Source organism: Sabethes cyaneus, chromosome 3 (assembly GCF_943734655.1).
Source record: "Sabethes cyaneus chromosome 3, idSabCyanKW18_F2, whole genome shotgun sequence".
In the NCBI taxonomy this organism is placed as follows: domain Eukaryota; kingdom Metazoa; phylum Arthropoda; class Insecta; order Diptera; family Culicidae; genus Sabethes; species Sabethes cyaneus.
This window is the reverse complement of record NC_071355.1, coordinates 136,716,004-136,741,847: the sequence shown is the minus strand read 5'-3', so window position 1 is coordinate 136,741,847 and position 25,844 is coordinate 136,716,004. Positions and strand designations below refer to the sequence as shown.

Here is a 25,844-nt window from a genome sequence, read left to right as displayed (position 1 = left end):
TCTTGCCCTGGTATGCTTCGGACGATTAAAAAAACTACTATTTTCTTATCACGTTTTTTAAATATAGTTTTAAATATTTCAAATCAAAGTAACGGTTAGCTTGAGAAAAATCAAGCTTTTCATAACAAAAACTTAAGCTGTGCTTAGGGTGCTCATCTTGCCCCCGGTCCCCGTAAATATGTTTTAAACATGTGAATTTGTAAACCATATACCATTCATGATTAAGTAGCACGTATTTCACCTACAATTTGCAGACTTCATTAGTGTTTGTTTTCAAACTCTGATAACGCCTGCAAGTCGCAGGCGAAATACGTATCTGTCGTGAATTAATCAAGTGAATTAATAATGAAATTCAATCATGAAAAAGTTTCCTTTAATTTCAATCTTCGTATTCCACTAAACGCTCAAAAAACCTAAGGAATTCTAGAGTATTTAACTGCAGTTTTTGGGTGTTCACATTATTGCAGATACAGACCTTAATCTAATTCTTACCGTATCATTACTTGTTGTAGCGATTCTCTTTTGCATATCCGTGGCAGTGGTTGCTAAAAATAGAGATTAATTATTACACTTTTGAAAACTATTGAAAGTGAAAGCAGCTATAGTAGCAAACAGTGTTGCATTTTGAAATTTTGTATTATGCATCTTGAATGTTTGTTATTAAACTTTGCAAAATAATCGAACACGCCATTGAAATTTTGTGCAACACCGTCACCGAATAAATACACACGCTCTATCAAAGTGGAAATCACATAGATTTTCTCCTGGTGTAGTTCCATAGGAAAAACACATGAATCATGTTTAATGGTAAAACCAAGGGTAAAACATTTTGAGATTTTCTGATATTCACATCAACTCCTCGTGAAAGCCTCTTGTCCAAGGACAAATTATAGGCCCTATTCTGTAAGTCACGTCGAGTGTCACTTTTCTCGACTAGTCGACTTTTTGTATTATGTAAGTCACATGCGACCCGATTTTGTCGAGTAACTCGACTGAGTCCACCGCCAAAAAGCTAGTGACTAAACGGTTAGCAAGTGACGCTTGAGCTAGCTTTGTTTTGGTCCTGCATTGAGCCGCTATGCTGCCCGTTCTTCTTGCACTCGACACTCGACAGTGACTGAGTCGAGCCGAGTTGCTCGACGTGACTTACAGAATAGGGCCCATAACTCGTCTCCGCACTTCCTGGCTCTAGAGCTAGATTGGTTGAAAAGTAGTAAGAAGCGTAGAGGGAAAAAGGGGTGAAAACACACCGACACTTTAAGCACGGATAATAAGCAGTTCGCTCACTCTATAGCGATACTGCAATGACAACGAAGTGCGGAACAACACCTGGAATCAAAATAGATCAAAATGCTGGTCGTAGTGATAATATCCACACACACAAAAAAGCCACGTGAACTTCAAATAGAATTAGGTTTTATAAAAAATACTCTTTGATCAAACGTGTAAAATTTGTGAAATATTGATAGAAACTTACATTTACACACTTAGTTAATTCTAGATATTCAGAGTAACAGAGATACGCGGAAACTAATGCCAATAATTTGGCAACTATGTAAAAAATTGCCAACACTTGCTGCGGAGTAGAAATGCAGTAGCAGTGTGACTTGATTGTTTTCAACAATATCCGCTTCTGCTTTGTTCACATCAACTTTGCACAACGATATAGCGGACGCACTGAAGCGCACCGCCAAGCTTCGTGCGCACTGTGTCTGAGTATAATATTCGTGATGCGTGACAATAGCTTAAGGTAAAATTAGTGATCATTAGGATATCATTATTTTATATTTGTATTGTTTTGCGAATAGAATAGAAACTGTAAGCAACAAATAACTAAACGCTTTGTATGTGTACATGCAGTTTGACGAGCTATGCTGTTAAAAAAACGGCAGTATTGTATAACATATCCGGAGTGATTCGCGATTAGGGCGCAACTAGCAAAATGTAAACAGTAAGGAATATCACTGTGATAATTTACAAGTACATTTTCAAGTCGTAATTTAAATAAAAGAAACAAAAACCGAGTCTAAAGACGTAAATTGGTGTAGAATAAAGCAATCTTATAATTTCACAGCAATACTGCATTAAATCTGTGCATTCAAGCTCAAAATCTAAGTCTTCTAGTTGAACCCCTTGAAATAAGCCTCAAAGCATTTTGACAATGAGATTCGTTCAGACCGGTTTCGTCTTTGATTCTTTTATTTATTATTATTTATGATTTTCGCCTGTTTACAGATATTGATGTGCTACAATTAAATGTTTCTAACTACTGCATTTCAAGTGAAGGGAAGGGCCGGTTTTGTTTAAAATGCGATACGCGATGAGGTTAGTATTGTGTGTGCTTTATGCTTTATTTTTTATGCTGAGATGATTTTTGTTGTAATGAATCGCCGATGGTTTTATACAACAAACAAATTAAAACTTTATTAACCGTAGTAAAATTACAGAGATTGAATGCGGTGTGGTTTTCACTAAATGCGAGTCGTGGATGTTCTCGTATTCAATTCTAATGTTGCTATCGGCTGACAGCGGTAGACGTCAATCGCTCTGACAGGGTGTGTCAGACGATGAGTCGACCAACATCCAGGTGGTGTGCAGTTGGTTTGTATGGTGGTCCTCCCAACACCTCCCCCTCTTAGAAGAGATGGAACGGCTCATACCTCACGGGTGGTCGTCTTGCTCTCGAAGACTGGCGAAGCTGGCTTTGTTGCTGCTGAGTAGTAGCTCTTGGAGTTTGCACAGGTGCTTGGTGAGGAACCGTAGATTGTGGTTCATTATGCAAATCTAACTGCGACGGTTCGGCTGACTCTGGTTCTGCTGGTTCGGTTGTAGATTCACGTAGACCGCAGGATTCCAGAAGTACGGTTAGCGGAATTGGCGTAGACTGCTGTTGTACTCGTGTTGCCGGTTGTTCTGACTCATACCGTTTTTTCAGTTGATTCGCATGAGACCTCACAAGATCCCGCTTACCAGGTAGCCACACATTGTAGATAACTCGTCCAATCCGTTCTAGAATTTGACCGGGTTCCCATGACCAGGTATTGTTTCGGTAAACCTTATTCTAAACCAGATCTTTGGCATCGTAGTTTCGAGCTTTCGTGCCATGTTTCCGGTTGAATTGATCTTCCTGCTTGGATTCAGCTTGCTTGTGGTACGAAGTTGGCGGTTTCAGTAGATCCATTCCCGTTCGTAGTTGCCTGTACAGTAGTAGTTCCGCAGGCGACTTCCCTTCAGGTGCGCTACGACATGGAGTGGAACGGTAACACAGTAGGAAAGTATCGATTGCTTCGTCGAGGGTCTCTCCCCCCGCCGTGATTTTCCGAAGTCCTCGCTTGAATGTGTCGACGAATCTCTCGGCGAGTCCGTTCGACTGTGGATGGTATGGTGGCGTCTTCAGATGCAGGATGCCACGGTTGTTGCAGAAAACTTCGAATTGTTCACTGGTGAACTGCGTACCGTTGTCTGTCACTAATGTCTCCGGAAATCCGTTTCTGGAAGATCTTCCGAAACATGGCCAGAGTTGCAGATGTTGTGATACGCTTGGTAGAGATGACTTCTGGCCATTTGCTGAAAACATCAACAACAATCAAATAGTAATTGCCGTCGATAGGTCCAGCATAATCTGCATGTATCCGCTGCCAAGGCTTTTCAGGTGCTGGCCAAGATTCCAGGTTGGATTTACTGTTGGTCTTGGCTGCTTTCGAACATTCCACGCACGAACGAACACGTTGACTGATCTGCTCGTTGATTCCAGGCCAATAGACGTAGTTACGTGCTACGGACCGCATCCTTTCTACTCCTGGGTGTCCCTTGTGTAGAAGGCGTAGAACTCGATCTCGGAATTTCGTTGGAATCACTAGTCGTTCCCCGTAGGTGAGACAATCGGAAACAACTGAGAGACTGTCGCGCCGCTGATAGAACTGCTGTAACTGTGGATCGTTGAATTTGGACTGATCGGACGGCCACGCTGTTTGGACGAACTGCTTCACCTGTTTCAGAACTGCATCCGACTTTGTTTCAGTTTGAATCATCTTGAACGTAACTGGAAGAACTTTCACTGACTCTTTGACGATGTCTTCCATGGTTTCTTCCAGTTCGATCGATGCGATGACGTAGTCTTCGTTTGGACGGACGTGGGTGTTGATCAGACGGGACAGGATATCTGCATAGCCGAAACTATCCGTACTGACATATTTGATGCTGAAGTCGTACAGCAACAAAGTTAACGCCCATCGCTGCAGTCTGTTGGCTGTATACACCGGGATGCCCTTTTTCGAACCAAAGATAGCAATGGCTTGTGGTCCGTTTCCAAAACGAAATGTCGTCCGAAGATCATCCGATGGAACCGTGTTACTGCGAAGATCAACGCCAACCCTTCCTTCTCGATTTGACTGTAGTTTGACTCGGCTGGTGTGAGGCTTCTTGACGCATACGATATCGGCTTCACTGATCCGTCTGGCAGCTTGTGGGCAATTCGCGCTCCAATTCCGTAGTTTGACGCATCCGCTGACACTATGAGTTCCATGGTTGGATTGTAGTGGGTGAGCGCTAACGGTGACTGTAGAATTTCACGGAATCGGTTGAATGATCGCTGACATGAATCCGACCAAATCCACTTTGCGCCAGATTTCAAGAGTTGATCCATCGGGTACCGTAACTTTCGCATTTCCGGAATGTACTTTGCGTAACAATTTACGGCACCAAGATATGAACGGAGTGACGGAACATCTTGAGGCGGCGGCATTGTAGCGATAGCTGAAGTTTTTCCCGAATCGGGTCTGATGGCATCACCATCCAAGATTTGCCCTAAATATTCCACTGCTTCCATGTTGAACCTGCACTTTTCAATTTGCGCTGTAAATCCATATTCTTCGAGACGTTGAAGCACTTGTTTCAGATTCAGATCATGTTCTTGTTTCGTACGTCCTCCCACTAGCACATCATCCAAATAACCACAGGTTCTTCCGATGCCACTCACCACTGCGTCCATGATCTGCTGGAAAGCACCCGGAGCTGACTTGATTCCAGGCGTAAGGCGAGTATAGCGAAATAGACCCTTGTGGGTGTTGACTGTCAGGAGAGGTTGATCTCGGGGGTCCACTTCCACTTGGAGATAGGCATCGGATAGGTCAATATGACTGAAGACCTTACATCCGGCCATCTTGGTAAAGATGTCTTCTGGTAGCGGAAGCGGACACTGGTTCGACTCCAACACATCGCTGAGACCCGTCGAAAAATCGGCACATATGCGGACTCTACCGTTCGGTTTCCGCACAACGACGATCGGTGCTGCCCAATCTGAGTGATCGACTGGTTGGAGGATTCCCAATGTTTGCAACCGTTGAAGGTCGTCTTCTACCGCACCTTGAACACTGTACGCAACTGGCCGCTTTGCACGGTAGACTGGTTTGGGATCTCCCTTCAGCGTCAGTCGAACTTTTGTCTTCGTGCAGAGTCCCATTTCACTTGAGAAAACTTTCGGAAACTGGGCTTGCAGAAAATCATCCGTGCGGGGCTGTTGGTTGGTGACTTTGTTACAGAACGAACTGATAGGAACGTCCCATAATCCGAAAAGCTCAAGCCAGTCGGATCCCAGAATGTTCAGATCGAGATTGGGTGAAGCTACACGACACAAGCATCTCTTCGATTTGCCACCGATGTTTACATCACACCAAAACTCCCGGGCCAGATCAATTGATCCCCCAGTAGCAGATTTGGCGTTGCAGGAGGGTGTTGTTCCTTGAGGTTGTCCGATTTGCCGCCAACATTCGTCGGGAATGATCGTAATATCCGACGCTGAGTCGATCTGCAACCGAACTGCAATCTTGTTGATTTCGATTTCGGAAAACTTCCTCTGCTGACTGATGTTCTTCACTGACACTATCTTCACATCTTTGTTCTTCCCATCGTGCTTCTTCTTTTTCTTCTTGCTACTGCCACTGTTGTTGCCGGACGAAAAACAGGCACAATATCCTTCTTTATGACCTTTTTTCTTGCACTCGCGACACTGATGTTCCCGAAATGGGCAATCTGCAGAAAAATGCATTCCCCCACACGACCAACATGGGGTTTTGGGATGATTGTTATTGACTGTCCCCCCGCCACCTTGTTTATTGTTCGGTTTTGGAGACCGCTCTTTATGAACGGCATTCACAGCACTGAGCGATTGCTGCTTTTCCACAAGACTGTTGTCTTGCTTCAGGTTCAGTAACGTTTTACAATCTTCCACTACTTTTTCCAGAGAGATGTCTTCTGTCTCATTTAGTTTGTTTATCAACCTCATGCGAATATCTGAGTCACGGGGTGATTTCAAACCGCACACAAAAATGAGACATTTGAACTGTTCCTCTGATAGGTCTCGCAACTTAAAATCCACACACGCTTTATTTACTTTGCACGAATACGACACAAGATCCTCGGCATCGTCCTTTGTCGTCTGAAGGCACAAATAACGGCGGTGAAACACCGAAACTGGAGATCCGAAAATCGTTCTTAATTTTGCAACTGTTTCACTGAACTTTAGCTCCTTCGACAGTTTAGGTAAGATATAAAACTGGTAAACCGCTCATGTGCTGGTGGATTCAGTTTCCTCATAAGTAACCGGACTTTTGCTGCATCATCCAGTTTTTCCGCGTCTTTGTCGAACAAATCCTCAAATCGTGCATACCAAGAGTCGAATGTACAGCCCTGCTCCGGGTCGTAGACGAACTCGGTGATGTTACTAGAAAGCGAATCCAAAATGGTTTCGTCCTTTGACATCCTCTGAATGGCCAGCTGAGTAGCTGAAACCTGCTGAGTGAGTTGCGCTATCAACTGTTGCTGCTGCTGCAGAATTTGCATCAGCATCTGGTTAGCATTCGCCTGTACTGGATCCTGCATTGAGCTAACCTCAACTTTTCAGTTTTTCCACGCGGAATTTATTCGACCGACAAAACTGGTTGTATCGCGACGGAAAAACTAATTTTCGCGTAACCGGCACTGAAACTCCTCGTCGCCACTTTGTTGTAATGAATCGCCGATGGTTTTATACAACAAACAAATTAAAACTTTATTAACCGTAGTAAAATTACAGAGATTGAATGCGGTGTGGTTTTCACCTGAGAGAGATTCGCGAATAGGAAAAAATCGTACGTCAAATGCAGCCAGTTCGAACTGTCAAATGCAGCCAGTTGTTATTATTGGTCAGAAATGGAAAAGTGTTGGTAACTCATACAAGTTTTCGTCTGGTAGTTCTTTAGGAAAACACAAATAAGAAATTAAATTTGTCTTATTTTATTCGTTGTGAATTTGCTAAAAAAAACGTTTGAAAATATTTTACGCTAAGCATACTTTTGAATTTCTCACAAAAGTACTCATAACGTGTCATTTTACATGCAATAAACTATGCGCTTCCGATTTATCGTATGTTGCCTACAGTATTTTTGCTAAAGCTGATGTCCCATAGACCAACTAGCACCAAAAAATGTCACTGCAAGACACGCACTTTTCACGTCCAATGTAGAGTTCACGCACGCGCTTGAACAGTCAGCCCGAAAATGAACACAAACATAATAAGAAGAATAAGAACTGTCAAAGAATTAGAAAAAGAAAACCGTCTTCGCGACTCTCTCTCAGGTTTTCACTAAATGCGAGTCGTGGATGTTCTCGTATTCAATTCTAATGTTGCTATCGGCTGACAGCGGTAGACGTCAATCGCTCTGACAAGGTGTGTCAGACGATGAGTCGACCAACAGCCAGGTGGTGTGCAGTTGGTTTGTATGGTGGTCCTCCCAACAATTTTGAAGTGCATGTGCTCATAAGCAGTTTTCTCGTCAGAAAAACATTTTTGTCGATGGAACTGAGTTGCATATTGAAGATTATCGATATTGTAAGACAAATAAACATTTATCCTAGCGAATCTACTGTACTACATTTAAAAAATTGCAACTAAAGAGCCATTAAGATCGATTTTCTAACACACTCAGAGCAATCATGGTAGTCATGAACACGACTAAAATGTACAAGGCTTGCTACTCCGCCTATATTTAAGTCGTGGTCATGAATACATGATAAGAGCTAATTTCCAGAGTTTCACCAGAGTAAAACAACCTAACATCTGCAGCAAGGTTCACAACTTTCATATAGTTATTGTGACATTTCCAAAATTTGCTGACAAACAATAAACGACACAGTTTTGTAAAGAGGAAGCATATGGCTTTAAAAGCTTTAAAATGAAGTGAAAAAAATTGGTAAGATGACCACCATATTAGATTTTATCATAGTCACCTCTTTACCATTTTACCATTCAACAAACAACTCCTTCATTAATTTAAATCTACTTACTGCTAAAGTCTGCTTCTCCTGAGTTTGTATCGATACTCGTCAGTGGCATGCTATTCAGTAGTGGTGGTTCTAGCAAACTCTCGAAAACACTAGCTGAAATTACGGGCTGACGGTTTATCCAATCTAAAAATTATAGAATATGGAACATATTAGTACTATTATATATTTTTTGTTTGTTTTCTACCTCTACCGTTCGAAGTATTTAATTCTGTTAATTCTGCGAAACTGTTTTTTAGTAAATTTAAGCTTCCATTAGGATTGTCAAATAAAGTCAACAGCATAAGGTCATCTTCGAGCGCAGTATGGTTTTCCGAAGGTGTGACACCAGCAATCAAAGATTGATTTTTCAGATCAATGTTAGTGTGGTTCATAATCGGTGGTTTTGACGACGGCATCCTTTGAGTCATCGATAACTCGGCATATTCAACATCATTTTCACCGGACAACACTTCCTCAGAGTCATTTTCGTTTTCCTCGAGAGAGTCATTATCATTCAAAGGAACCTGAATATTGGCAGTGATCCGTTTATATATGTTTTCGTTGTTGTATTGTTTTTCAGTGACTTCTGATATACCATCATTTTCCTGCAAGGTATAAACAATCTTGAGTTGAACATACACATAGCCTCTACTGGCGTGGTCTTTGAACGTATCTAGAATGCAAAATTTTTATTTCCTCCATAATGCAACCTTAAATTACCCTTAAATTTTCAACGGGTTTAAGCTAGCATTCTACTCAAGTACTGATGAGAAATTTTGCTCTTTCTTTTTTTAGTTTTGTTTCGTATTCGAAATGACAACAAAATCCAAAAAACCAGAATGTTTGCAGATAAAGAGAAAATCCCTTCCTCACTATATTTAAGCATACCCAGTTAAAACCAATTTTGTAATCCGTATATGCAAGATGTAACGGAAATAATCATAAAATATTAATACTTAGAGCATTCAACGTATTTACTGTGATTACACCCAAGTCTTATTTTACACAGTTTATTTTTACTATTTTTGAATTACCACGGTTTATTTTATGACGATTTTTGAAATAACACGGTTTTTACAACATTTGTCGCATTAATGCGGTTTTGGCAGTGATATTTTGAACAACGATGATTTTTGATTTCGGCGACCATTTTTGTATTACCGCGGTTCTTATTTATGATGATTTTTGGGTATGAAATGGGGAAGACAAACGAGAAAGCGACCAACATAGCTGTTGCCTGCCCAATACGGTTATATAGCCATCTACGATGTGTGCAACCTCAAATGCTAATGCTAATTTTTTAAACGGTTTTTCTTTGCGCGCCACATATTCCCCGTGTAAAAAGGCTTAAGTGTACTGTTTGTACCTTTAAAATTTTAAAATCCATAATGTGACGATATATAATGTATCAATACTTGCCGTATCGGATAATAGAGTTAGAGTCTTCTAGTTAAAAATTTAACTGAAAAGGTGATTAAATTGTGCATTTGGGACACCAAGTATGCGACACTTTAAGTGGTTTCAAAGAATTCCACAAAAACAATGACAATGATTAAAACAATGACTATCTTAGTCTCATGGAGATTGTAGAGTAAACACTTCTCCGTATGAAACTTTTTCAATGGGTATATTACAGATTTAGTTATGTTCAAGAAAAATAATATTTTGCGAATGACAGAGTAATGAAACATAGCCAGTTAAGTCGCTCGGTTAGTAGAATAGGCCCCGTTTGATACTTCTTATACTTTTTATACAGGTTCTCGTTCCAGAGGACGCAATTTTATACCTGTAAGGACAAAAAAGGCGATCCGCTCCACCCAATGTCGAATCAACGCAAAACTTCAGGGTAGCTCTCGTTACACTATCCTCTGGGTTACTTTCTGATCTGACAGCTACTCGTTACCGGTCATTAGCCTTTTTTCCAAAACTCGATTTCTCACGTAATCATGTAATTAATTGATCATTGATTGTTTTTGCCAATTTATGCCAGCACAATCTGGCTGACTGACCACAATTTAACCTCAAGGATCTCCGTCTACAAAATCAGTACAACAAAACAGATTAGCTTTGCCAGTAATAAATTTCTTTGCGCTCAAATATTTTTCAAGGTGGTAAATGGTGGGGCAAATGGAGGTGCAGATCAAACAACTATCACTTAAAAGCACAACAAAAATCCTGCAAAAGCAAGTATCATTTCTCTGTATCTGATTGTTTTCTCAAAAGTTATTTTTTTTCAATTCATTTTAGTTATGCTTACAAAAAAATTAAAAAGCAGTTCAGGCGCAATAAACGCCATTCTTTGACGATCATTTTCTAACACCATCATTTTCTAAGTTACCAATAATTTTATCGCTCATTTTCTCGTCGAAAAAGGCTCCAAATAACTTGGTTTGTAAGTACACGGATATTCAAATTTATTTGATGAAATAGATAAAAAATTGGATGATTCAGCAAACAGTGTACTGGTACCTTAAGAGTTTGTCCACAAATAACGCTTCCTAGCTAATTTGCATGAAGAGATACAGCTATAATGCCTTTGACAAAGTTGTTTGTATTGATATTTACTGTAACTTTGCAACTTTGCTAATAGAAACTGGTTACTCTTTAGATTTTATAAAATGCCAAATACTCTGATTGTCTGATTCGCACTCGATTATTCTATGCATGTCTGCTAGTCACGATCTTTTTCTAAAATTCCATCCAACACTTTCTCGTCGTTGGAAGACCACTTTCGAACACGAAACTTTCTTTCGACATCAGCTCTTCAATAACTAACCGTACCCGTAGATAATTCCTAAACTCTATTTTTACGCGCATTTCGGAATTAACGCGGTTTTTAAGCGAATTTCGGTATTTACGCGGAATGTATCCTTCGCGTAAAAAGCGATAATTTGAGTGCATTTATGCTTTCGAAACTCTAGATTTTCGGACCGATCTTCAATAACTTCGTTGAGAAATAAGCTGTTAGACTTCGCCTTTTCATCAACCACTACACGCTGCTTGGTATTTGTAATCGTAGCCTTGAGTACGGCATGCGGTTGGAAATAGCAATGTTGCTCCTCTTCCTATGGCGGATCGTCTTGCTCGGGAAATTCGTTGCAGTGTTTCACATCGTCAAGCTCTTTGATAAATGCAAAGCAAAGCTTAGGTGCTACATTCTGTTATCGAACCTTCTGTTTTAATATGACGGATTTCCCAGCCGGTTGTTAGAATAAACAATACAGAACAATTGCGGGGCCAGTGCAACGATCCTATCGACACTTACAGCCTCTCCTAGCCGAGATTCGAAGATACGATGACTGGCTTACTAGACCAGCATCGTACCTGTAATCAACTTGACTGCTGATTGATTATGGTTTAGAGCGTCGTTTAAGAAATTAAACCATTATTAGTTCTCTAGCGCTATTTCGTAGAGACCTAATTAACAGTGTCTTAAACGACGGACTAAATTTTCGGATTTACGGCAATCAAGCTAAAGGTAGGAATTGGCGAGAGAGAAATAAGACCTGAAGGTCGTGAGTTTACGATTAACCCATTATGCCCTAGCGTATGATGTATCATACCTCGTCTTCAAAACCTGTTTACTGCTGATTTTCAATAGTTAGCATTGTTAATATATTACTACAAGAGAGATAAGACATCACTCTGATGTGTGTGTGATATAATTGGTCAGTTTTTGTCATTTCATCTGTATTTTCAACAGTGCAAAGTTGTGATAAATGGCGGAAGAAAAGTTGAAAAAATGGTGAAAAAAGCTTTGTCTCCATTACCTGACATGTAAATTGGTATTTATATCTAAAGTCTATCGCAAAATTCGATAAGAAATCTGTAAACAACTTTGTAATTTGTTTGTTTGAAACTGCGCCTATGAAATATTAAACAAGCGATATTTTGGCCTTGAAAGCATTCCAAATGACGATTTTGTGTTTCCCGACACATTCGAGCCATAATATAATAGATTACAGAGTTTCACTTCATTTGGTCCAAACTTAGGTATACCCGAGTCATAATGGGTTAAGACTGATTTTATTAATATAAAAGTGGGGCTTATATACAAGATTTACAAAACTAACCTAACCTAAACTCCTATTGGAATCAAAAATTCGAACTTGCCAGAAAGGGTGAAAGAGAAAACAACATTTACTGGGTTCCAAGTTCCCATAGCCTGCTGGGCCTATATTGCACCTCCACCCGCAGGTCAGAGAATTTATTGCGCGCGTGCGCCGCAGGTTCGTTAATTCAATTCTCTTTGCTCGCTCCTTCTGCGGATAACAGAACTAGTCCGTGATAGATGGTACTCCTGACGGCGCTTCAAAGGTTCCTTAAGATTCTGTTTCATTTCACTTTCATTTACGCCTAGGCATTATAACACCCTACGTGAGCTGCGTTATCGCATACTAAATCTCTATGCAACCAGGATAGAAAGTTGGAAAGACACAATTACATTAAGCGGTTGCATTGATTCAATTCTAAGTTCGTGAGTGAAATTCCAGCAGAGCAGAGAGAGATACCGAGATGCTAGAGCTGCCGAAAAGAGACTTCACCGTCGTAAGAAACGTCAGCACTGGGATCGCGTTCTTGCGGAGGCGGAGAATTGCTTCGAGAGGCACGATACAAGAAGCTTCTTTAATACGATCAACGGAATCAGGAACCGGACCGTGCCAACTCCTGTTATGTGCAACGACAAGGAGGGGAACCTGATTACCGAAAGATTGGAGGTGGCTAGGCGTTGGAAACAATATTTCGATGCATTGTTGAATGGTGAACAAGATGGAACGGTCAACAGAAACAGGATAACGATTGAGGATGATGGACAAGCTGTGGGTCCACCAACTTTGGACGAGGTTAGGAAAGCAGCGAGAGAGCTGAAAAACGGCAAAGCAGTTGGAAAGGACGGCATCCCCGCCGAACTTTTGAAAGTAGGGAGCGAACGGCTGTATTGTGCAATCCATCAGGTTATACTAATAGTATGGACTGAGGAGGAATTACCTACGGACTGGTTGGAAGGTCTCATATGCCCAATTTACAAAAAGGGCCATCGACTCGAATGCAGCAATTATCGAGGTATTACTCTCCTCAATTCTACATACAAAATTCTCTCCCGCATCCTGTTTCTCAGACTGAGGGCGTTACAGGAAACCTTTGTAGGCGAATACCAGTGCGGTTTTCGAGAGAAGAGAAGAGAAATCTCATATGCTCCTAGGGTTCGCGGACGACATCGATATCATCGGTGTTAACTGTAGAGCTGTGGAAGAAGCGAACACGCATCTTAAGGAGGAAGCTACGAGGATAGGGCTTATCATAAATTAGCATAAGCATAAGCATAGGATACCGCCCGTGTGCTGCTACTCCGTTATTGACCAGGACCGATGAATATTGCAAAATGATGGCTGGAAAAAGCATACTTGGGCCAGCACGCTATTCCTCATTGTGCAATCTTATTAGGTCCCTGCATGCTGATCAATACCGACGCCGGCCACGTCCGAATGCGGGTCCTGGTGGGATGGGAAGGAATGTTAGTCCAATACTTGTTGCTACTAAAGACCAGGGAATCCTCTGCATCTTCACAAGTATTTCGGGAAAGGAATTGTTGTTAGTAGATGGGGGGAGCTAGATGGATGAGGTAAGTATGTAAGCACCAGTTATATGAGACTAACCTGGATATTAGAAAATTTTCTTATAAAGCCAGTAATTACGAAAATTAAGATATAAACAATACCTCTTAGCAAATTTAATATAATGCCAATGGTGCTCATATACAACCATAATTTAATTTACATTGAAAAATACTATGCACATGCGAGATTTACGGCTCGAAAACTACGTGACAACTTGAATTTATAACCTATACCTGAAAATTAAAATTAGGGATAACGAAATGAGCCGATATAGTCCCTAAGTTGATAAGCATTTCCTCCTATCAACGCTAATATGCAGAGATATAGCGCCCTACACGCTTAGGATAGGGCTTATCATAAATTCTACCAAAACAAAATATATGGTGGCTGGCAGAGAGCGTGGTAGCTCTTCGGGTGTTGGAACTTCGATGGTGATAGATGGAGATACTTTTAAAGTGGTCGACGAATTTGTTTACCTTGGTACGTTAGTGACATGTGACAATGATGTGAGCCGTGAAGTAAAAAGGCGGATAGCGGCTGCCAACAGGGCCTTCTGCGGATTACATAGCCAGCTTAGGTCCCGTAGTCTACAACTCCGCACAAAATATTAGACGAAGGAGTGTGGCGCAGGCGCAAAGGCGCGTGTACAAAGATGCGGATATTGTGAAGCGACTAAAATACGGCTGGCCTCGTAGCAAGGATGCCGGATGAGAGACCAGCGAAAACAATATTTAGCAGAGAACCCGACAGAGGCCGACGACTTCGAGGCAGACCCCGTACCCGTTCGATGAGCGCTGTTGACGAGGATGCTAGAATAGCGGGTGTAAGGGGCGACTGGAGAGTGGCAGCCCAAGACCGAGTAATGTGGAGACGGCTCCTGAATTCGGCATGGATTCGATATGCGGATTGTCGCCGAAAAAGTGTAAAAGTAAGTAAACAAGCGGTAAGCTGTGAAAGTAAACTAGTAAAACCTTCTGGTAGCAAAAGACAGTGAATCGATGCCGCTAACTTTCGTGCCTTTTGCCATTTATGTCATTCGGACATTCGAATGGCACTTCAGATTTGCGATGAACGTGCTTTGGCTTTAATGTTAGCCACAAGCGAGTTAAAATAAGATTATTGAAACATGTCAAGCTACGCATAATCTTATTTAACACAATAATCTGGGCTGGTCATTCATTGCTATTTCAAGCTTTATGATGCACACAAGTGATTTTTAAAAGAAATGTCTCAATGGTTGCAGGCGTTGTACTTATGAACCTTCGTCCACGTATTTTCAAAGCCACCATTGCATTCAATGAAGAATTGAATCTGAATATTTCGCTCTTCTCTTTTAAACATTCACTTAAACAATGGCACTCACAGATTCTTATAAACATGCATATGCCAGAAATGCAGTTTACATTAGTCTTTAATCTAATGATCTGATGTAGTCCTACGTCACCCTGTCGTACAACCCCTAGGGCTGTATACCTTGTAGTTTTTATAAATATTATGTATTTTTTATATTTATTCTAATAGCGTTGTTCTTATATTTGATATTCTTAGAGCCAGCTGTTTCGAAAAGACTGTTCAAGATATTTTTTAAGATAGTTTAAACCAACAGTCGAAATATTGTTGGGCCATTGTACCGATACATATTGTCATTAGTAGTAGCAAATTGAACTCTAAGCAGCCGGCTGTAGGGAGCTGTGCTATATTTTCACATCCATGATATAAAAAACCTGCAATAAGCTTTCGAAAGTACACCGAAACAAGGATCATGCTAACTATTACCATATTAGAATGTAAAATTAAAATGACACACCAGTGAGTTTTGGCAGAAAAGATTTCTGTTTAGCTTAAGCATTGTTCTAGTCAAAATTACTATACGTTACTTTCGGCGTTACCCTGATGTTTAACAAAAATAACAGAATCATAGTCAAAATTACTACACATTACTATGAAAGGTGGTAAAATTATCTGAGAACTAGAGATGGTCGGGTAGCGGAAAATTTGCCCGAAACCCGCACCCGTACCCGCCGGGTTCGGGTCGGGTTCGGGTATTGAAAAAAAATAATTTGCGGGTTCGGGTCGGGTACGGGTTCTTAATTTTTGTATTTGAAACCGGGTACGGGTCGGGTCGGGTATCTCTATTGACCACATTTAACACTAAAGATGGTCGGGTACCCGGGCCCGTCCCGTACCCGTCGGGTTGCGGTCGGGTTCGGGTATCAAAAATAATAAACTTGCGGGTTCGGGTCGGGTACGGGTTTTTAATTTTTTTCTTGATCGGGTACGGGTCGGGACTGAGAACATATTGCTTGTAAAAGAATCATGGTAAATTTGAACATCTTTTTCATAGTGCTTACAAAAATCAATCATTTTCTGCAAAATGGTATGAGATAGGGTACGGGAGGATATTCCCATCACGCTACTAATTTCGGCATACATTACCTTTTTTAATTCCAGTGTATGGTGCGTTATTTACACTACTACCAATATATGTTCTGGCATATCTGGTATTTGAGTGACAACTGGCGCTAGTGTATATGAACGATTCAGTGATACACTAGCGCCAGCAGCAAGCTTTTGTCACTGCAAAACTAATTATCTTCAATGAGCCCGGAATGTAGGCAATAGCGAGAATAACTCTACTCTACTCTACTACTACTCTACTACTCTACTCTACTAGCGACTATAACTCAAATTCAGTAGTGTTTTATTAAGACCAAAATACACATCGATATTCAGTAAATATTATTCTATCAACTGGTATAAAAATCTTGTCTCGAACAAATATAGTTTCAACGTAGTTCCTGAATATTGTTCAGGCTACCGCTTAATGGGCTTTTTTTTTTGTATTGTTTATGCAGGGAGAAAATCTTCATAGACAGCACCTTCACGGTGCCGAATAGGATTCACATGGTGCCAACATGCGCCTACCTGCTAAAAACTATCCTGCTGCCCGTTGCTGAACCCCTCCCGGAACTACCGTTAGGTTTTACTTCAGGAGGGAGGACGTGCCGAAGCACTCCGACTTGTCCGTTGCGTGTGTGGGTTCACACAACACCCTTGCCATTTCATACCGCCACTACCCTTCACCTAAATGAGTGGCTGGCAAATGAGTGAACATGTGCAAATATATCACCTCTGTTTTCTAACTCCTATCTCTACCTCCACGAGGTGCCGGCTGGGGTACGGTAGCCAAAGTTGCGCACCTGGTGGTACGCAACTTTGGTTGTCGTATGCAGACAGAGAAGGTGGAACACTCGCCGTGTGGTTTCCGGCTACCTAATCATGCAGTTCGGCGCAGGATTTTCGGAGGGCGCGGCTGCGGGGTGTGAGCACACCGGGAGAGAGTTATTTTCTCAGCTGGCTTAGCACAGAGAGAGAGAGAGAGACTCTTAATCGGTCTGTTTTACACAATCTGCACTTACGCCCTTTGGCGGTTGGTGCCGAATTGTACGTTTGGGCAAAAATTGAGCCACGGGACCTGATCCTGCCGGGAGTCGGCAAATCAGGTGCCCCTAAGTCAAGGTCTATCTCCGTGCCGATGACTGAATGGCTGGAGGGGTGAAAACATGCCAGTCGCGAACGGAGTGCTTTGGGCATCTTGCCCCTACTGTGCCATGCGGGGCTCTGGTACGGTTGATCTTTGTTGTCCCTTGCGTTTCGTGGGAACAGCATAGTAGTCCTGCCCAATTTCCCTTATGGGTTTTACGCCAAGTGCGTTCTGGCCAACTTAATTGGCTTCGCTTACAATTTGCTGTCTGATCTGTGTTGGAGATTGTTTGTGCATATACTCCGCTAGTCAAATAGTTAGAGTCGCACAAATAAATCTTCAACACAAACGGGCAGCAAATTTGTATTTATGCGAAAAACTTTTTAATGGCTCTGTCACCATCGCATTGGTTCAGGAGCCATATTTTCGCAAGGGGTACTTTCATTCGACGGATATTGGAAACCAGAACTTTGCTGTTTTCAGCAAAACTGGTATGACAAATCCTCGTTTGATGCCCAGGGCATGCATATTGTTGCATAGGTCAATTAGTGCATGCCTTATCTCTGAGTTGACTACTCGAGATATTTGTGCAGTCACAGTAGAACTCGTCGTGGATGATGTCCATAGGCGCTATGTCTACTGTTCTGCATACTTACCACACGATGAACCGTCTCCCAGCGACGATTTCAGAAATGTGGTGAGATACTGCCAATCTAGTGGGCTTCCGCTCATTATAGGCAGTGATGCCAATGCCCATCACATCATTTGGGGCAGCTCGGATATCAATCTGAGAGGCTCTAATTTGATGGAATATTTGAGTAGTACCAACCTTGGAATACTCAACATTGGCAATTGTCCAACTTTTATACGAGCTGGTAGAGAGGAAGTGTTAGATATAACACTCTGCTCTAACAGGATCAGTCATGAGTTGGCACAATGGCATGTTTCAAATGAGACACCAATATCTGATCATTGCTTTATATATTTTGATCATTTGGGTGTCTCCTTGAACGCTGCAACATTTCGCAATCCGAGATTTTCTGACTGGGAACTCTTTGAGGAGGAACTGGCGACGAAATTTCAAGGATTCGAACCGACGATTGAGTCATCGATCGACTTGGATGTGGCTGTAGATGTCACAACATCTTTTATTGCGGAAGCTTTTGAAGTAGCTTGCCCGCTAAAAACTATTAACACGACTAGAGGAACACCGTTGTGGAACTCTCATCTCGCGGAACTAAAGAAACGATGCAGGAGAGCCTGGAATAGACGTCGGAGGGATGGCGTGGAGCCTTTCAAGCAGGCCCGGAAAGCCTATGCAAAGGCTCTACGATCTTCAGCACGCACGAGCTGGCACAGGTTCTGTAGCAACGTTTCCAGTTTCGGCGAGGCAAGTCGACTTAATAAAATACTGTCAAAATCGAAATATTATCAGGTTAATAACATTCGAAGTTCGAACGGTGAATACTGTTCGAATGACAATGAAATCCTGGAATGTCTCTTTTATAGTCACTTTCCGGGCTGTGTGGAACCTGAAGTTCGAAACGATCCAGAAATCGTTTTAGGTGGCTTAGACTCATGGGCTTTTGCTCGGAGACTTGTCACAACTGAAGCGATTGAGTGGGCCGTGAACAGCTTCTCTCCATACAAATCTCCTGGAACAGATGGAATATACCCTATTATACTACAAAAAGGATTCAAGTACTTCAAACACATTCTGAGAAGGATGTTTGTGTGTAGTATTGCTATTGGGTACATCCCAACTCAATGGCGTGAAATAACCATTAAGTTTATTCCTAAAGGTGGACGCGCGACATACGAGCAAGCAAAAAGTTTTAGACCAATCAGTCTAACGTCTTTCTTGCTTAAATCACTTGAGCGGATTGTTGATCACCACATCCGCGAAACAAGCTTAGTAGAAGTTCCTCTTCATTCAGCACAGCATGCTTATCAAAGTGGCAAGTCTACAACCACTTTATTACATGATGTGGTGGATAAAATTGAGGTTGCTTTTTCACAAAAGGAATCTTGCTTAGGAACTTTTTTGGATATTGAAGGCGCGTTTGATAACGTATCTTTCGCTTCCATTTTGGAGGCTGCTCGTTATCATAATGTGCCTTCAATAATCATAAAGTGCACACTTAACAAAAAGCACCGAATTCGGTAAAATTTTACCGAAATCTAAACAGCTGAACGTTCGGTAAAAATTTCGATGGTGCCAATCGACGTTTACAGATCATTAATAATGTTTGGGGCAATAAAAAATTTTACCGAACGTTCAGCTGTTTAGATTTCGGTAAAATTTTACCGAACCGATTAAGTGTGTGGATAGAACAAATGCTTAGTAACCGATTGCTTTTTTCGTCCTTACGGCAAGCAAGCATTTGGAAGCAAAGTGTTTGTGGATGTCCACAAGGTGGCGTTCTCTCGCCTCTTTTATGGAACCTTGTGGCGGACGGCCTATTGAGGAAACTCAATGGTCTAGGCTATCCGTCATATGGTTTTGCGGATGACTATTTCATCCTAGTAGTTGGAAAGTGCATAAGCACATTATTTGACTTAATGCAGCAGGCACTACGTGTCGTAGAAACGTGGTGCCGAGAAACTGCGCTTTCGGTAAATCCGAGCAAAACATCTATCGTCTTATTTTCAAGACGTAGAAATACCAATGGAGCTCGCGCTCTGCGCTTTTACGATTCGGATGTTGATGTTGTGAACGAAGTGAAGTACGTGGGGTTGATTCTCAACTCCAAGCTTGACTGGTCCACAAACATTGATTTCCGAATTAAAAAAGCGTGCATGGCCTTTGGGCAATGTAGACGAGCAATTGGCAACTCTTGGGGGCTTAAACCCAAATACATACACTGGTTATACACGGTTGTTGTCAGACCAATACTGGCGTATGGTTGTCTTGTATGGTGGCAGAGAGGGGAAGTTGTGACTGTCCAGACAAAGCTAAACCATCTTCAAAGGATGTGTTTAATGGCAATGTCTGGTGCATTTACTACAACTCCTATTGCCGCCCTAGAAGCTATTTTCAATATTAAACCTCTACACTTCCACCTGAAGCAAGAGGCACTAATATGTGCTTATCGACTACACGCGATTGGCCTTTGGCAGTCTGTGGACGGTTCCACTGGTCATACTCGACTGTGGTCGCAAATTGTTGCTGAGGACAAGTTTGCCCTTGCTCCTAGCGATGTAACGCTCATGCGTACTTTCCCGTATAGGACTTTCTCAAGTGACTTTCCTCCTAGAGAGGATTGGATGTCAGGCTACATGGAAAGGAAAATTTCCGACTATGTGGTCTGTTATACCGATGGTTCCTTGTACGAAGGTCGCGCGGGTGCTGGTGTTTACTGCCGTGAGCTGGAATTGGAGGAATCCTATTCGTTGGGTAGTTACTGCACCGTTTTTCAAGCTGAAATCTTTGCAATTATGTGCGGAGCTCAGTTTGCACTTCAGAAAGAACTGATAGGCAAGATTATCTACTTCTGTTCTGACAGTCAAGCCGCTATAAAAGCCCTTTGTGCGGCTAATTCTAAATCTAAAACAGTCATCGCCTGCCACACCCAATTAGAAGAACTAAGCATTCTAAATGCCGTTCATCTGGTTTGGGTTCCTGGCCATTCTGGTATAACCGGAAATGAATGGGCTGATGAACTAGCAAGATCTGGAGCAGAAAAGTCGGTTTTCGGACCGGAACCTGCTTTACCAATTGCGGCATGTTGGATAAAACAAAAGATTCGATCTTGGTTTTCATCTGAACATGTACGTTATTGGGAAAATCTTGAAACTTGTCGTCAAACGAAAAGTTTCATTGTTAAGCCTTGTGAGAAGGTTGCGAAATTTCTTTTGCAACACTCAAAGGTAAATTGCAGTATTCTTGTCAGATCACTGACTGGTCACTGCAGACTAAATTATCATATGGCTACGATTCAGCGAGCTGAATCGTTTCATTGTAATTTATGTGAATCCGACTACGGTACACCATATCACGTAATTTGCAACTGTCCTGCAGTAGCACAATTGCGTCATAGGATCTTTGGATCCTACGTCTTAAATGAATTGGATTTTAGGAAACTAAAATTACGAGACATTTTGATGTTCCTTACCGAAAGCGGTATTGAGCTATAAGCTCTTATTTATCATGAGTATACCCCCCAGGGGGTGTACTTTTGATAAGTTAACTACCAAGGATTGCAGTATCCCCTCGGGGGTACAAAAATCTCTCGGTATATATATGTTTGTGTTTGTCCAAATTCCTCATCCACCCCTTCCTATTCCTCCTGTTTTCCTTCCCGTCCTCATCAGGTAAATGATGACACGGGCAAGATGGGCAAGGCACAAATCTTCCACATGATTGTGAGGAACGTGCTGCTCGAGCCAAAGATGCTGATACCTGATACCCTTCACCTAGGGCCTGGGCTGCCCAATCAGCCCATTACTGACCCTAGCAAGCTATGTCAGGCCCTGTCGTTGCAACTCCGTTATCACCGCCGTTGCCGCCCTATCGACGGCACCCCATGCGCGCTGCTCAGCGCACATTCTCTGCACAATGTTGTCGGCGTTGGTGTCTTCCCCAACGACCGCAAGCATCACCCGTCGAGTGGACGTAAACCGCGGGCAGTGAAAAATCACATGCTCCGCCGTTTCCTCGGCTACCATGCAAACGGGGCGAAAGGGTGAATCTACCCGCCCGCGCGTATGTAGATACTTCTTAAAGCATCTATGACTTAATGGGCTGGAAATACCCACCCGTACCGTAGCATGATTCTTGTTTCAGTGTACAATAAAAGAGCGAAAGAAGGAACCACGGGGTTTCCAACAGCTATGACTACAACACACCTTTGAAAGAAGCCACCTATGATTACTTCTGATTACCATTAATTTCTGGAAACCATGGCCATGGCCAAATTTCTTGAAACAATAATTGCCAATGATTACCCAAGATTGATTATCGCACTAATTACCATTGATTACGCAATTAGGACGTAAAAGATTACAAAAGTAATCCCCGACTACATGCACGCACTTTACGCCTTGCTGGAAACCGCTTGGAAGCAAGCAATCGACCAATCTACATCAAAGCACTACACTACTACGTTCCAATGAAAAGAAAACGTAAAACGCCACACAATCGTCAGCCGTGGTGGAATGCTGGACTAAACAATGCTCGTAATCGCTTAAGAAAAGCTCGTAAACGTTATTTTAAACACAGATCTGATGAGAGCAAACAGCTTCTCCGTCACATCGAGCAACAATACACAGCACAACGTGATACAGCTTACCGTGAATATATTCATAGAATTGAATCTAATGTGAAGCGTGACCCGTCGTCTTTCTGGAATTTCACCAAAAGCCGTAGAAAGGGCGGCGGAGTTCCAAATACTGTTTTGAAGTAGGACTACTTCTTTGATTTCTATATTGGGGTGCACTTTAGAAAAACGAAAAGGGAACATGTAACGAAAAGTGGTTATGGTTTGCACGCTTATAACTCAGTCATCCGTCAACAGATTCTAGAGATATTGGTATCAATCGATTGGAAATTTTTCAAAAAATCCATAACAATACAATAGATTCCATGTTTCCCAAACAGACGTTTAATAATTGAGAAAATATTAGACGTATATTCATTATTTCATTATCTTCATGTTTTTGCCTTCCCACGCCAATGCTTCCCTAGCACAGATAACAGAAATATATACGAGATGAGCTATGGGTTTTGATTGTATTTCATTTACGCTCTATAGAATCCGCTCGAAAATTGTTGAGCTTCAGTGGGTGCTGCTTGCTCGAAATAAGGCATCGAAGACATTCAAATTCACCAAGCAAGACGCCAACAAACCGAAGAAGTAACCGACTCGCCCGCCAGCGAACGATATGGTTTTTGCTGCTATCAATACCCAGTAAAATCAATGGATCCTCGCTGCAAGCCGTTAGAAGTAAATCGCCGCTAGCCACAATTGTGACGTTCGAAGGTTGGACACATTTGTGAAAAAGGTTTTGAAATTAGCTGTCGAAAAGCTGGTCCAAACAAAAAGAACAGGCGCTTCCGATTTGTTCAAGGTTGATAAAACGGACGAAAACAATATCTTTGCTAACTGCTGCAAAGGCGGCTCCGATTAAAGTTGTACTACTGGAGTAAATATGCGGGTGCCCCCGAACAAAAATCTACTAAGCCAATGAAAACCGTAGCAAAGGCACCGAAAGCTCCAGTCAAAGGAAGTCGTTCCAGCGGAGAAGGTGCCCGAAAAAAACTGCTGCCTAGATGTAAATTTCCTTGATTTGCATTACTAATATCTGGTAGAAAACAATCAGTTCTTTTAAGAACTACTGAATAAAAGTATACGAAGCAGTTAAATTGATTTTTCCCACATTTTAAAGTGATGTTGGCAGTTTAGTATGAGCGTTCGAAGTACGAGCCCGTCAGAAATTACATGTTTAAACTGTATTAAGACAAACCTTCCGAAGAATATTTCTGAACAAAATTGTTCATATACCTACACATGCAAAATAATACGAATTTAAGATTCTTTCTAAAAGCATGAAACGAGTAAGCCACATTATCTGGCAAAAGAAAACTGCGCCACTTCGTAATTCGAGACTAAGCGTTTAGTGAGAAAATCGAATTGCATCTTCATTTATATATTAGGCCCTAAAAAGGGCTAATTGTTGTATAGTTGCAAAAGCCTGACTAGATTTTAGGCCGGTATACTTTGGTACCTTCCGAGACGGCGCGCTTGGCAAACTCACCCGGCACAACCACACACAACTGTGAGTGCACGTCTGCCATGCCCGTTGCCGTGCCATCCCTGTCGGCATTAAATGAAAGAAAATAGCGTTGCTCTCCTAGTGGCGTGGCTTCTTCTTCTTTTTCCTATCGCGCTTTGCGGCCTTTCCACTGGTTTTCGGTGGCATGAAGACGATGCTTCATATTAGGTTGCTCTGCAGAAACTGGTAGCTCTTCATTAAGGATGCACCGGACACCGGTTTTGTTCAAACAATGTACGGAGTACGGTTTCGTTGTACCGCCTTTCTTTCGTGTCTATGATTCTCTGCCCTACGTTGATCCGCCTTTGTTACAACTTGCTGCCGTTTGCTCTGGTATATAATCAGAAGTAAGCCGGCGAACGGCATCATTTTTGCATTGGCATCGGTCGGTACGGTACAGAGCAGACAGCAGAGAGTTGCGGTTATATCTCCCTCACTGGACTCGGCAAACTGGTAAAACGCAGCGCAGCGGCAGCAGCAGCAGCAGCGGATCATTGTTTGGTGGAGAGAGTGCGCTGAACGTGTTGGTACCGGAGCATCGATCTATTATCAGCTGTATTAGAATATTTGGTTGCGGGACCGGAAGAGCTTCAATTAATGGAAAATGCTCTGTTCGGTAACCATTGTCACCATTGCCCTGGGAGGTGTTGTTTCAAACATTCAAGCCATTCTGCTGGCCGGATTTTCAACCACATAATTTACCACAACCCGTCCTTTTTAGGACGAACGAATTTGTTTATGAAGAGATGAAAATTTTCTATACTAAATTTCTTTAATTAAATTTCCAAATGTCGCTGATTCTTCCAATCATGAAGAATTTCTTCTGATTTGATCTATAAAACGTTAAATATGTGGTGATGGTGACTCACCATGCGGTCTTCTAACTCATGACGTTGCTTTAATTTTATTTTTGCTAAAAATTTTTGCCTTCCCACGCCAACGCTTCCCTAACACGGATGACAGAAATATATAGGAGAAGAGCTATGGATTAAATTCCCTTTGAATCAAAGTTTGATTGTATTTAATTTACGCTCTATAGAATCCGCTCGAAAATCGTTGAGCTTCAGCTGTTCTTCCCCGGAATAAGGCAACGAAGACATCCAAATTCACTAAGTGAGACGCCAATAAACCGAAGAGTCAACGGATCCTCGTTGCAAGCCGTCTAGAAGTATATCGCCGCCAGCTACAATTGTGACGTTTCACGGTTGGATACATTCGTGAAAAAGGCTTTGAAGTTAGTTTTCAACAAGAGAAAGCTGGTCCAAACAAAGAATTGGCGCTTCAGGTTCGTTCGACTACCAAACTTGCTAGCGAGAAGCAAGATTACTAAGTCAATGAAGACCATAGCAAAGGCATCGAAAACTCCAAAGCCAAAAGAAGTTCTAACGGAGAATGCTGTCCAAAAAAAAGCTGCTGCCAAGCAGTAAATTTCTTCGATTTATATTATTAACAGCTGGTAGAAAACAATCAGTTCTTTTAAGAACTACTGAATAAGTATATGAAGCAGTTGAATTGATTTTGCGAACGGCATCATTTTCGCGTTGTTTGGGTTACAAATAATAATGAGAGTTACGATTTTATCTCCCTGTCCGGACGCGGCAAAGGTGGTAAAACTCGGCAGCAGCCGATTATTGTTTGGTGTGGAGTGGAAACTACGCCGACCGTGT

At 41.9% G+C, this 25,844-nt stretch overlaps 1 protein-coding gene across 1 annotated transcript in view; it reads right to left on the bottom strand.

The window, feature by feature from the left end:
* Positions 1-379: 379 nt before the first annotated feature.
* The window catches only part of LOC128740178 (E3 ubiquitin-protein ligase TRIM37-like), a 76,856-nt gene continuing 51,391 nt past the window's right edge, over positions 380-25,844 (bottom strand). The window contains exons 9-12 of the mRNA XM_053835706.1: positions 8,513-8,906; positions 8,323-8,445; positions 493-545; positions 380-436 (exon numbers count right to left, since the gene is read on the bottom strand). Coding sequence (XP_053691681.1) covers positions 380-436; positions 493-545; positions 8,323-8,445; positions 8,513-8,906 — 627 coding nt within the window. The remainder of the gene's footprint in view (positions 437-492; positions 546-8,322; positions 8,446-8,512; positions 8,907-25,844) is intronic.